This window comes from Ambystoma mexicanum, chromosome 6p (genome assembly GCF_040938575.1).
Source record: "Ambystoma mexicanum isolate Mex_15411 chromosome 6p, UKY_AmexF1_1, whole genome shotgun sequence".
In the NCBI taxonomy this organism is placed as follows: Eukaryota; Metazoa; Chordata; class Amphibia; order Caudata; family Ambystomatidae; genus Ambystoma; species Ambystoma mexicanum.
The window spans coordinates 417560166-417573559 of NC_090935.1; the positions used below are offsets into that span (position 1 = coordinate 417560166).

Here is a 13394-nt window from a genome sequence, read left to right on the forward strand (position 1 = left end):
ACTACTGCAACAGACTCTTCCTCAATCTGCCTAACTCCTCCCTTTGCCCACTTCCAGACAAGGACTGCAAGACTAATCCTGGACCTCAAGCCCAGGGGCCGCATCTCTCCAACTCTAAAATCTCCCCACTGGCTCCAGGTTGCTGCGAGGATCAAGTTCAAGACCCTCTGCATCAACCACAAGACAACCCTACATCCCACTCTCTCTCCCTAAGTATCGGATCTGCGTGATTTTTCCATCACAGAAAAGTCTGACGGAAATGTTTGCATGGGAAATATACGCACCAACAAAGGTTCGTACATTTCCCATGCGAACAAACACTGCAAATTACTACATACCCACACCGGTTGCCAGACATTTCGTCGAAAAAAATTGGTCGACCAGACAAATGGTCGAACCAATTTGGTCGAAAACCAAATGGTCGAATTTTTTATTTTTTTTATTTTAACCCTTTTTTTTATTTTTTTGGGGGGGTCCCCCCCAACCCCCTTTTTTTCTCGAAAAACCCCTTTTTTTACTAAACGAAAACCCGAAAAATAAATATATAAATAAAAAAAAAAATTCGACCATTTGGTTTTCGACCAAATTGCAGTCGACCAGTTTTTTTTCGACCAATTGACTGGACACCACCCACACCCCCACCCACACCACACATCCCCAATGTAAACAAACCCTACTTACCTTTTCTTCACGCTGTGTCCCTGTGGCACCAGTTCCCCGTCACTTCCGTGATCAGTAACTGGCGCCGCGGGTCCTTTTCTTTTCTTTGTGCAGCAGCAGGGGTTTCCCCTGCAACCCCCGTTCACTATACTGTTAAGTATAGTGAGCTGGGTGATTTTCTGGGGACAAACCTGCAGCCCCCGTTTTCTTTCTTCCTTCTCGGGTGTGATGCAGGGGTTTTCCCCGCAACACCCCGCTCACTATACCACACAGTACAGTGAGCGGGCTGGTGCAGGGGACACCCCGCAGCCCCCATCTTTTTTGGTTTTCTTTTTACTTACCTACAATGCATGCCACCAAAGGTTCGAACTTTTGGTGTTCGGACCTTTGGTGGTATGCATTTTCTGACTTTTTGTACAGTCAGACCTTTTTTTCAGTCCGATCGTATGTACAATTCCTAAATATCTCCCTGGTACAGCCCTTCAGTCTTCTAGTTCCAACTCTCTGCAGATCAGACGCTTTTCAAGCAGAGTAGGGGGGGGGCTAGATCTCTTCTCCGCAGGTGCCTCCCTCTGGAATGGCCTCCCTGCCCTTCTCAGACTTGAGCCGGATATCCATAAGTTCCCGGAAGCTTCTCAAGACCTGTCTTTTATCTTCCTTCCCTCCCCCTCCCCTGCTTATGTCCCCTCGGCCTCTTGATTGGCTGCCTGGTTCCTTCAGCATCTTGCAGGGTACCAGGCCCTCCTCAACCAGTCTACTCCAGCACTTGGTCTCCCCTTATGACCCCCCCGCCCCAAACCTGCACTTGCCCTTCTGCCCCCCCCCCCACACTAGCCTGTCTGGGCCGGCTTCCCATTGTACCCTTCCAGCCCGTCCCTCACACTTAGCATATGGACCTCTTCCCCTGCACTCTCTGCATTCCCTGGCACTTGTCCACCTGGCCTCCTCTTGGTACTCACATAACCCATGGGCCCTTCTGCCCTGACCGGCACTCCCTACCCCCTCCCCATACACTTCTTGTTACTGCACTTGCACTATCCGAATGACACAAGGCCTAGTAGGACCGCTTTTTTAATCCGTTTCCCCCACCCCTTCTGACTTTTTGCACCTTGAAACACCTTTTTCTGTATAGCCACATTATAAATACACAATAAATAATTTGAACATGGGAGTTAGGCTAATATTGATAATTCATGCTGGAACAAACACAGTGGCTCTGTGAAACTAAAGGATACCCCTGGAAACCTCGATTCACCATCACCACCTTTCATGCTGAAACATATGTCCTTAATAAAACATTGCAGCAATGACAATTGTAGGTCAGTAATGCCTCCTCAAATCATTTTGCCCAAAATGTATGGCAAGATACGGTTTTGATGCCAGAAAAATAAAAGCAAGCAAAGCATGGATCGGTTTAAATATTTTTGAGAGCTTTATTTGAACAAAGGTCTCCCTTCTTATAACAAGGGAAATTCTCATCAAGGTATTTCATTGAGAGCATTCGTGTAATAGAATGTATTTTATATTGCAGCTCACCATAAGAACCTTGATTCATTCATGCCCTGCATATAAGCATCTCTTTAAAGTTACATATGTAGGAAATAGACTGTACAAAAACGTTTTGAATCAATTACATGGAATGACATTTAAAAATATACAACACTGCATTAAATTACACAACAAAATGTAATTACTTACTAAATACAATTAATGAAAATTCTCATTACATTCATATTTAGAAACCTTAATGGTCTTTCAACAAAAACATTTTAAAACTCATTTTTAAATTATTATACCTGCCCTACATTTTTACAAGCTAGCAATGCTTTCAGTCGAAGTGTAGCGCTATGCTGTGACGGTTAAGCCTCTAAGTGGTCCCCATGTTCATTCTAACTACTCTACTCATCAATGTCTTATCCTCTTTAAAATATAATTTGAAAGAGTTCAAACAACATTAATGCAGAAAAAAATACTGCATTCAAATTAGCATATGCTAACAAGATGCAACTTCAGGGTGACCAAAGGTTTCGGAAAACGTTTCCAAAAACGTCTTGTACAACAAGACACAACTGCTTGACAACATGTTGAATTATGCTGTAACGGCACAATTATTTCAAGAACTGCGAAAATGCCACCCAATTTGAAAATATAATTATTTACAGAAAAACATATGTGCAACCCTTTTTCATGTATATAACACATGGGTGCTGCAACTGGGCACAGAGTATTACAACATATATTGCAACGAAATACTTTAGTGTTTAATGTCGGCAAAAGGTTTGCGAGACTAGTTTTATGAAATGTCACAAAGTGCAAAAACAGAAGAACCTGGAAAATAATCTTTCTTCAACACTGTCATTTTCAGATGATGCTCATTAGTGCTCTCCATTACTAATGGCAACTGTTGCTTGTCCTGAAGTTGTTGGGAGCCTCGGAACTTTCTTGGCAGGGCTTGGTATGTGCTTGGGAGGGAAAGAGAAAATAAGATTAGAGTTGCCATTTGTATTTCTAATAAGCACCCTAGGAGTACTTTGGACATTAGATTGCTCAATAATATTTGCTGATACACGCTGGCATTCTGGACAAGCAGCTGGCTGCTTCCTCCTGCACCTCATGCTAACCATTGCCCCTTCCAACTCCAAAAAGCTTTCTGGGCTTCGTTTTCCTCACTGGTCCGCAGCTGCATCATAAGTATGTTTGAAATGGAAAAAAGGAGCTCCAATTTGTTAAGCACCTTTTTCCATTTCCCTTGGCAGCCATCTTGGAACAGATTTTATTTTTTTGATTTAAAGACCTTCACCCAGAATCGTTTTTATTCATGCAAGAAAACCTATGGCTCATCAGCCTGCGGCATGTATCAATAGCTAGAATACCCTTGCAGGTCTATCAGACGCCAATGGCAGTGCAAGCCGTTAAAGGACTTGACATGCCATTACCATCTGGTACAGCTTACTGCAGAGGGTATCCCTGCTGAAATGTATTCCTTGGGGATTGGTTGGCTTTTGGCTTTAAAAACGCTTGGTTAAATAGTTGTCGGTTTCAGCACAGTCCTATATCTACATCACACTAATAGAGACACCCAATAATTTGAGTGGTCAACACATGAGGAAAACAAAGAATTTCTACATTAATCTGAACATCGGATTTGAAAATGGACACAGGAGAACATCAATGACATGCAGTCCATAAACAGACTCTGTGAGGAATATACCATTAGTACAACCAAATTCTCGTCATCAATGTCAAAAATAACACAGGACCGATCTCTTTGGGAATATCATGCAAGGACAATTCAGGATGTGCATGAAGCCAGAGATTTATGTACACCATCTCTCAGATCACTGGGATGTCCGTATTCATTTGCAGAGCGGCTGGGATGTGAGCGTGCACATCTCCTGGTGCTGCTACCAGGTAAAAAGGCACATAATCAAACTAGCCAAAGTTGATTGACTAAGCCATATTAAGCTATAGATGCAAACCTCTTAGGGCAGGTATCCCAGCAAAAATTCTGCCCTAACAACACCCTTATTTCTTTGGGTAACCCATGACAGATGTCCACTCGATGGAAACTACACCTGCCACTGGGTGCAAAACGTAGTTATAACAAAAGCATTTTTCTCAAGAAATGAGCCTTTGGCACATTAACATGCTTTTCACTATAAGATCGTATACTTCCTTAGCGGGGTATAAATCAAAAAGGGCAGATTAAATTCTCAATGCATCTTCCACAATTCTCAGTTATGGGTAATCCCTAATCATTTTGTAAATAACGGTGTGCTTATACTTGTGTACTGATTGAGGGAGGACAGGGTGTGTAACAATAAGTCAACGTTAAATAAAAACGTCTTGGAAGACTAATTCTTACTGTTCTAGAATCATACAGGGACATTTCAGGAGGTTTTCCTTGTGGATGTCCTATCTGTACATTTTGGCACAGTAACCGTGTGATGTTATACAACCACAGCTAACGGCAAAGATGGACAGACTGGATGTGACCTACATTACTCACCGTAATAGCATTTCTGGTGCACAGAGTCCGACATCTAGTGGTAATCACAGAGTATTGCATCTTTCTTTCGAAGATCGAAAGGGGACGTCGACATGGGCATGACTAACACTATCCCCAACGTGACGTGTAGTGTACTCAAAATCCCTCACGCATCTAGGTCCCTCAGATTGTTTTTTTCCGCCCAACTAGTTGGTTGTCTTATGCAGAGATTGCAAGAGTTGATATTGCTCATTACTTCTTTGTCTCACGACTGATGGTCGTCTAGTCATCGCTACTTCTTTTCGACGACTTCATGGACTCCTACGCCGAAGACATCCACTGCTGTTTGGCAACTGGTGCATTGGTGGACTGCGTGGCCTCGGCCCTCAGGCCAGGCCTTTACAGTGGTGAGAGTGGGGCCCTGGGTTGATTCTTTTTCGAGAATGCATTTCCTTTTCCCTTCTCTTTCCCCCTTTGGTCAGGCTGCCGTCTACCTCTGCTATGGAGAGGACACGCTTTAAATTTTGTTTGTCGTTTAATGAAAAATTCCCCTGGAAGGACGCCCATTGCTGTTGCAATAGGTGTTTACCTAGTAATCACCACGAGCATTCTTGTAAGTCCTACAAACTTTTCATCCCAAGAAATTAAAGGATAGGCAGACAATGCAGTGGGTGTCCTACGCAACGCAGGCCGAAGGTTGTTCCCCCGTTGGCGCTGTCGCTTCGGATGACGAGGACTCCAGCTGCAGTCCTGGCACCGACCTGGCAGCCATAGACCTTTCGGCAGAACCTTCTGGTTCCTAGAGGCCTGTTCCCGGACCAGACAGGCCACCGGCACTGTTATGGGGAGTTCACACACCGGCGACAAGAGCACACACGCACCACCTAAGGCAAACAACCCCTAAGGCCTCCTCGACGGACACGTCGAAGAAGCGCCAAACGACAACAGGCCCACTGAAAATGTCGACGTGCCTGCCGAACCCACACGGTCCGGTGGCCTCCCCGCAACCGTCTTCTCTGCATGCGACTGGGCTTTCCTCTCACAAGGGCGTGCCATTAAAAAAGCACCCGGCTACCAACACGTCGTCCAAGGGTGCCCTCGCACCTAAGGCTTCGGCGGAGTCGGCAACTGCGACAACGCCTTCAGGAGCATTGAAACTCAGCATTCAGCTGCCGAAAATACGCCAGAGTCTTTCAGCTATTTCGGCAGCGGTACAGCCCAGAAGTACCCAGTCTCATCGAGGGGAGTACTCTGAAGGCCCCAAGCCCCCCTCTATGGATTTATCAGGTACATCTCCCCATTCTGAGCAGCCCTTCCCTCCTCCAGACCCCTACGCTTCAGCACTGTGGACTAGGCAGAGATTTGAGAATTACATGGATAAGATGTCCCAATTCATAGACTTCTCAGAAAAATACATTACTCTCAAGAGACCTAGGAAGAACTCCTGCCCCATCCCACCAAAGCTGCAGACGCTTCCAATTCAGCCACAAATCCATCATGAGGAGGTATTTGAGTATTCAGAACAAGAAAAAACATATGAGGACAATCCTTTTGATCAGGATACAGCTGACCAGGACCCAGACTGCGAACAAGATCAGCCAGCAGATCAGAGGCTTTGGCTCTCACCCACTCATACTCCTGACCCAGACATTATTTGTCTAGACCGGCCTTCTTCACCTCAACAAAGGCAGTCATCGCCAATAGATAACCAAATGGTATTTAATGCCACCCTAAGAGAGCCACAGATCACTTTCAGATCGCTACACAGAAGGCTGTCCATGACTCGCACTTCGTTGAGGACATTCCCAAAGAAAAACCTCCCACTAGTCAGGCTATTCCTCTGCTCAACTCCAAGAAACGCCTTGCTCCTTCTTTATGGTCTCCTTCCCTCACAAGGGCTGTCAACCCTCGGGTTGAGAAACTTCGCCCCTCTCCATCTGACTGTATGTATATTCGAGGTCATGCCACGCTGGACTCTCTGGTTGTTATAACCACCAGAAAAAGGGCAGGGGTGCCACTGTCCAGGGCGTAGGCTCCCCCAGATAAGGGCTGCAAAAAACTATGCCCTCGGCAAGTGTATTACCACATCTGTGGTCTATTCAACCAGAATCGCGAATAAAATGACCCTTCTCGCTAGACGTACAATTGGGCCTGCTCCAAGAAGTCCTCCACGAGGTCCCTGAACCCACGCGATCACACCTGCTGGTGGTCGTGTCTGAGGGTAGTCAGGTGACCCATAATATTTTAAACAACAGTAGATGTTGCTGAAACTTCGGGACACGCTCTGGCACAAGGGACTCTCCTCAAGAGACAAGCCTGGCTGAAGAATTCAGGCTTCAAGCTGGATACTCTGGTCCCCTTGATAAAAAAAAACCCCATAGAGGAGTCAAACTTATTTGGTAAGAATGTCGATGACGCCTTGGAGACAGAGGGGGGGGGGGGGGAGGGGAATGAACATGAGGCGCTGAAATCACTCAACCAGATTACTTCCAAGCCTTTCCAACAGCGGGGAGGTTCAAACTCTCGTTGTTCCTTTCGAGGTCAGTCCTTCTGCCGATCTCCCCATGGGCAATATGGCACTGGAGGCACCCCGGAGGCCCAGGTTCATCTGGCAACAGCCAGTATCAGCAAAGAGGGCAGCGCAGATGCAAAGGTAGAGGCAGAAATCAGAACCTCTGCTGCAAGAGGCTCCCCGGCCTCTACATCAAAGTGACTTTCCGGTCACATCAGACCAGTGGATGCTCAAGACCGTCACCCACGGTTATTGCATAGAGTTCCACCGGCCACCTCGATATCACCCGCCAAGGAGCAGACACCTGTCACCAGCACACCTGCAAATCCTGCTGGAAGAGGTGCAGATCCTTTTGGAAAAGGGCACCGTTGAAGTCGTCCCCATTCACCAGGTAAACAAGGGTATTTATTCTGTGTACTTCCTTGCTGGTGCAGGGGGATTACATGGCCACATTGGATATGAAAGATGCATACTTTCATATTTCAATGTTGCCAGCGCACAGAAAGTACCTCAGGTTCATGATAGAGGACACCCACTACTGGTTTAAGGTTCTTTCCTTCGGCATTGCCTCAGCTCCACAGGGGTTCGCAAAGGTACTGGCGGTAGTAACTGCTCACCTGCGCAGGCAGTCCGTACCAATCTACCCTTACCTCAACAAAAGGGGATTCGTACAGAACAGGCCTATCAAATACCCAGAAGACGGTAGATCTGTTAAACCTCGGGTTCTCGATCAACGAGAAAATGTCCAGTCTAGACCCAAGCAAAAAAAATTCTGGGAGCTCTAATTCGGACCAAAGAAAGCCCTGTCTTTCCCTCCCACGAGAGGGTTCAAAACATGCTGCTCCAGATCCCTCACTATGTAGCCAGTCAAAAGGTGACTATGCAAAGCCATGCGACTGTTGGGGATGATGGCCTTCTGCATCTACCTAGTTCCACGCGCACGTCTGCGCATGTGCCCTATATGCAAGTGTGGCTCTCGAGCCAATGGTGTTCGGCCAGATGACAATGGGACGATCTAGTGGTTGTCTCGGCGGCCCTCGTTCAGTCTCTGCAGTGGTGGTCAAGGGAAAACCTTCACCACCCCCGCAGAAGAAGCCACTCTCACCACAGATGCATCTCTGACAGGGTGGGGGGTGGGGCTCGCCTCCTTCAGACAGCGCACAGCATGTGGTCCCCAGCGGTAGAATACAACCACAAACTTATTGGAACTGCTAGCAGTGTTCAAGGCCTTGAAGGCATTCCAAACACACCTCCAGAAGAAGACAGTTCTAGTCCTCACGGACAGTACTATGGCCATGTATTACTTAAAACAAGGGGGGACTCACTCTCCAGGGCTGTCCAAACTGTCACAGAACATATGGAAATGGGCAAACACAAGATGTACCTCCTGTCACAACACGTTCCAAGGGAACTCAATCTTGTGGCGGACGTACTCAGCAGAGACTTCCCACTACCCATAGAGTACGAATGGCGATTGCACGAGGACATTGTTCTCAACGTCTTCGCAGACTGGGGCTTCCCAGAGACCGACTTGTTCGCAACTCCGGAGAATGCACAATGCCCACATTACACCTCCAGATACCCTCAGAACCGCTCCAAGGGGAAAGGTCTCTGGATATCATTGTCAGGGAAATTTGTAATTCCCTTCACCTTAGAGAACCCCAGCAACTTTGCTGGATTTTGAGAACTTGATTTTTTACCTGGAGAGAGTGAGCCTTTCTGTCCCACTCTCTCATGTATTTTGATGTGTGTTTTACTCTTGTGTTCTTTGATTATGTGGTTTTAGATAACTCCATAGGCATCATCTTTTCATGTTTGTCACACAGCACCCTCATTGCAGTGACACAGGGAAGCCTTTTAGGCTGTCCCGAGGTTTAAACACCTTCTCTGGGATAAACTGTTTCCCAGAGAAAGTAAGGTTAAATTGACTTTACTAGTCCTTTTAAATTCCTAGACCCAGCACACACCATCTTCCTATAGAGTGCTGGAGAGGTTACCTAGTATCCCCGGTGTCTAGAAACTCATGTAGCAGTCCCCTCCTACGCTTTCCTCTGGAAATGGCTGGTGGCAGTGGTTTTACAATGAACTACCATGATTTTTCCCGACCACGAACACCGGTAGCTAAAAATCGTGGGAGCCATGTTTTTCAAGATGATGCCTAAGCCTTCTTTGTTTAAACGGGTCCCGGTCTTTTTTCGTCATTTCTTTTTGGAAAGGTCCTTCTAGTGTTTGGTCCCTTTGTTTCTATGCCTTTGGCAGGCTTCAGGACTGAAGACCACCTCTGGCGTCAGAGTGTCTGGGGTGGGCAGGAAGTGAGGGAGGTGCCCGAAACTCTCTGTTCTTAGTCTCCTAGGAGACCCAAATGCACTCTGGCGTGATTGGCTGGCTGACTGTCCAGCAAGGACAGCCACCCTGCTGGGTGAGTGGCAGCTAGGCTGGAATGAAAGGGAGAAAACTGTTTAAAAAGGCGAGTCTCTGGGCTTGGAAGGCAGAGTCGACTACTGAAACGAAAGAACCGAAGACAAGCTGGAAGAGGACGGCTGCTGCAACTACCGGACCGTTGGTTTGCCTGGTGGAGCCCTGCTGCAGGCCTGAATAGCCACGTTCATCTCGACAGAGAAGCCCCTTCAAGGACGACTTCTTCCTTTGAGTTGGTAGGACCAATCCACTCGTAAGCCACCTGGACACCATTCTCAGAGCTGGTTAGGATAAACCAGTGAGAAGGACACCAGTTTGTGTGCTTGAAGACAGCTACTGGAATCGAAGAATTGCCATTTGCCAGCTTTGCAAGCAGTCCCCGTGCAGTGCAGGAGTTCCCCGACGCCCTCCCTCTTGTCCCCACGACTCAGGCTCAGGAACAGCGAGATCTGCAGGAACAGAAGTCTTCAGCTGCATCTTTCTCTTCAATATAAGGTACTGTGAAAACCCAATAGAGAACTTGCCTCTCACTGCGAAAGTTTGTGGAACTTTGGCAACTTGTAGGCCTAGTCAACTTGTGACCCGACATATGAAACTTTCTTCCGTGAACTACTTCTGAGAACCGTGGCAAAGACTTTTCCGTTTAAATACCAGAACTGTTTACCTATACAAGACTCTACACCATTGACTTTGGCCTACCTATTGCATTAAATCAACTCCTCTGGTGAACTCAAACTATTTGCACTGTTTTAAAGTAACTAATATTCGTTTTATCAACTTATGCCTTTTTGCTCCTACTTAAAACGCTCTGAATGCCATTTTGCTCCTCCTTCAAAGTAGCTTAAATGTTCCAGAACCGGTTAACTGTGTGGTACAGACTTATACCAAAGGTTGGTTTTGCTTACACCTGTAGTCCTAGTTGTGTGTAGTGGTCCCAAAGGGTACTGCATACAAGCTTTGCCTAACACCCCCCCCGATTCCCCTACTTAACAGGATAGTGCACAAGATGCACCAAGAGCCAGTCAGGATGATTCTGGAGGCCCCGATGTGGGCCCACCAATCTTGACTCTCCCATCTCATGGCAATGTTAGTCTCCCCTCCCAGGAAGCCGCCATGCCCTTACAACATGCTATTGCAAGACCAGGGGGAAACACTGCATCCATGCCATCAAACTCTCTACTTCGCAGCCTGGCTCCTGAGGTCAGAGTTCGGGCACCTCCAACTCCCTCAAAAATGTATGGACATACTCAGGGAAGCACGGAAGCCAGAAATTGCTATTCCAGCAAATGGAAGCCCTTTGTCATCTGGTATAATGGCAAAAGCATCAATCCTATTGAATTGCACACCAACATAGTGTCCTGTCCCTAACTCCCTGTTAGATTCAAACCCGGTTTTCAATTCCAGTTTTCAATTCCCTAAAAGTCCACTTAACTGCGCTTTCAGCATACACCACGTCCCAGAAGAAGGTTTCGTGGTGGAAAATCTCAGTAATTAAGGCATTTATGGAAGGGGTAAAAATACTTCAGCCCCCAATTTCCAACCCTCCTCCCGGGTGGGATCAGGACCACTGAAGTGTATGGTCAGTGCACACCTGACATAACTTCCCACAGGAGAGCTTGCAATGGTGCTATGAAGACGGAAGCAGAATATGCTACTGTGCAGAGCGAAGGAGGATAAACCCAGTCATGGTCTTGTGTGTGATCTTCAGTTAATCCAGGTTTATGGAGATGTGTGTCCAGGAACCATAAGGCATCTGAGAATAATGCAGTTAGGAGCCACCAGGCCAAATCTAGTCCATTTCCTTACCTTACTCTGTAAACCAACTGCTAAAGCTTCAGCGGAGTCGAGGCTGCAGAGTCAAGGCAGTCCGTGGCAGTCTCTTCACAGTTGCTGCTACAGCAAGGCGTGTCTACAAGACATCAACCCTACCGCGGAGCGGGCCGCGGAGTCGAGGCTGCAGAGTCAAGGCAGTCCGTGGCAGTCCGAGCCAGGACCGCTAGGGCTCCGACGCCCTGACAAGATGAAGCGAGCGGTACACGTATCAGAATTAGATACACACTGGCTAAGGAGCCAGAGAACCCGCAGTGAAGACAGCGGGCTTGAGCACTGTAGCCCTCATAAACACTTCCCAAGAAGCAAGAAAACACAAGACGCGCGGCCGTCTATCCCCCCCCAACAGAAGCCTGAACCCTTGACAAACCTACAAAGTCAAGGAATTCGAGGGTCATTGGGGAGGGCAATCGAGGACCCCAAGTCGGAGGCCCTCAGCTTGCCTGCCTCTCCGCAGGCGCACCGGCAAGCAGCAGAATCCCACTCGGAAAGGCCGGCTCGTCACACAGCGACGGCGCCGCTGAGGGCTGCCCGGACGGAGAATGAAAGGCCGCCCGGGGCCGTCCCTCAACTCCGGGGGGGTCTGGAAGCGTTCGCCTGTCTGTCAGGCCTTGAGGAACAGGGGGGGTCACGGGATGCTGCCCCCAACTCTCGTATGGCCCTCCCACAAGCCTCGAAGGGACGGGAACTAGCGACTCGAGTGCGAAGCACGGAGGAGCTAAACCGAGCTGGAAAGGGCGCGAACTTTACAGCACCAGCGCACAGCTCGCCTTTTAACGGCCTGGATGCTGGCCCAGCTAGACCGACAGAAGACAACGAGCGGGGCAAGGAAACCGCGGAGACAATCCAGCCGCAGCAGGATGCCACAATAACGACGGAAGGTTTGGGAGCGTCGGCTCGATCTCCAACTGCAACGTCTGGCAAAAGGGAAGGCAGAGTAGACCGCCCTCCTACAAAGCCCGACCCGCACTTACCCACTGGCCCGGACGTGCCGGATCGACCTCCATCGATCGTCGCAGGGGCGGGCTTGCTGGCTTCTCCGGTGAGACGTGTCCAGATCTCCCCGCTGCCGGAAAGCCTTGAAGGCGAGGCTCTTCCCAAAGAGACAGCTGCAGAGTACGAAGTTTCTCCAGGCGTGGCGTACAGCCCCACAGGCAGTCACTTTGACCCAGGAGACACCAGCGAAGGGGCAGTGGGCGAGAGCCCCCAGGCACGGTCAGGTCCTACAGGAGTGAGCTTGGGAGCTCAGAGCCCGAGATGCGAGGGAGGATGCGCTGTGTTAGTTCTAGCGGCGCTATCAGATTCACCCAAGAACTGTGAGCTCTCCCCTACACCTGAGACCGACAAGAGATCGGACCCCAAAAACGTGCTCAATAAAAACGCACCTTACGACGGGCCCAATAAAATCAAAATCGACCTGGAGATCCATCCTATAATAGCAAGAGAAGACTTAGTCAGCCCTCCCTCCAGCTTGGGAAAATTGGAAACAGCCTGGTCAGACGACTGTTCTTGTTCATTAATAGAGGATTCAGAAAATGAACCCATGTCAAATCAAAACTCAGCGCTTTTTCCAGATATCTCAAAGACAGCGCCAACGGAGTTCCCTGAGGAGGCCCCTCCACTAACTATCGCCAGAAAGCCGCTCAAAGACCCAATCCCAAAGGAGAACAAACAAGTGCCGGAAAGGGAAGAAAGTCTCACCTCAGGAATTACAAATAAAATAAACCCCCTTATGCCCAAGACTACAAAGAATTACCAGCAGTTGGCTCCCACCAAGCGGAGCAAAGAGGCCCCGAAGCCCTTGGTGGGTACCCTGGACACATTTTTTAGTAAACAAGGAAAAAGAAATCAGAATGAGAAAAGTGAGATATCAGACGCAGAGCTTCTGGAGGGGTCCCTAGAGGAATCAGTTCATTTCAACTCTCCCGCTATTCCACTGAGACTTACTTTCAACGCACATAACCCGAACCCCAATACCTCGAGTCC

At 48.2% G+C, this 13394-nt stretch overlaps 1 protein-coding gene across 4 annotated transcripts in view; it reads right to left on the bottom strand.

Annotated features, from left to right (window-relative positions):
- Positions 1-2069: 2069 nt before the first annotated feature.
- Positions 2070-13394, bottom strand: part of HMGCS1 (3-hydroxy-3-methylglutaryl-CoA synthase 1) — a 158022-nt gene continuing 146697 nt past the window's right edge. For all 4 annotated transcript variants that reach the window (XM_069627229.1, XM_069627230.1, XM_069627228.1 and 1 more), the window contains one exon: positions 2070-3122. In XM_069627229.1, the coding sequence (XP_069483330.1) occupies positions 3036-3122 (87 nt within the window). In that variant the 3' untranslated portion in view covers positions 2070-3035. The remainder of the gene's footprint in view (positions 3123-13394) is intronic.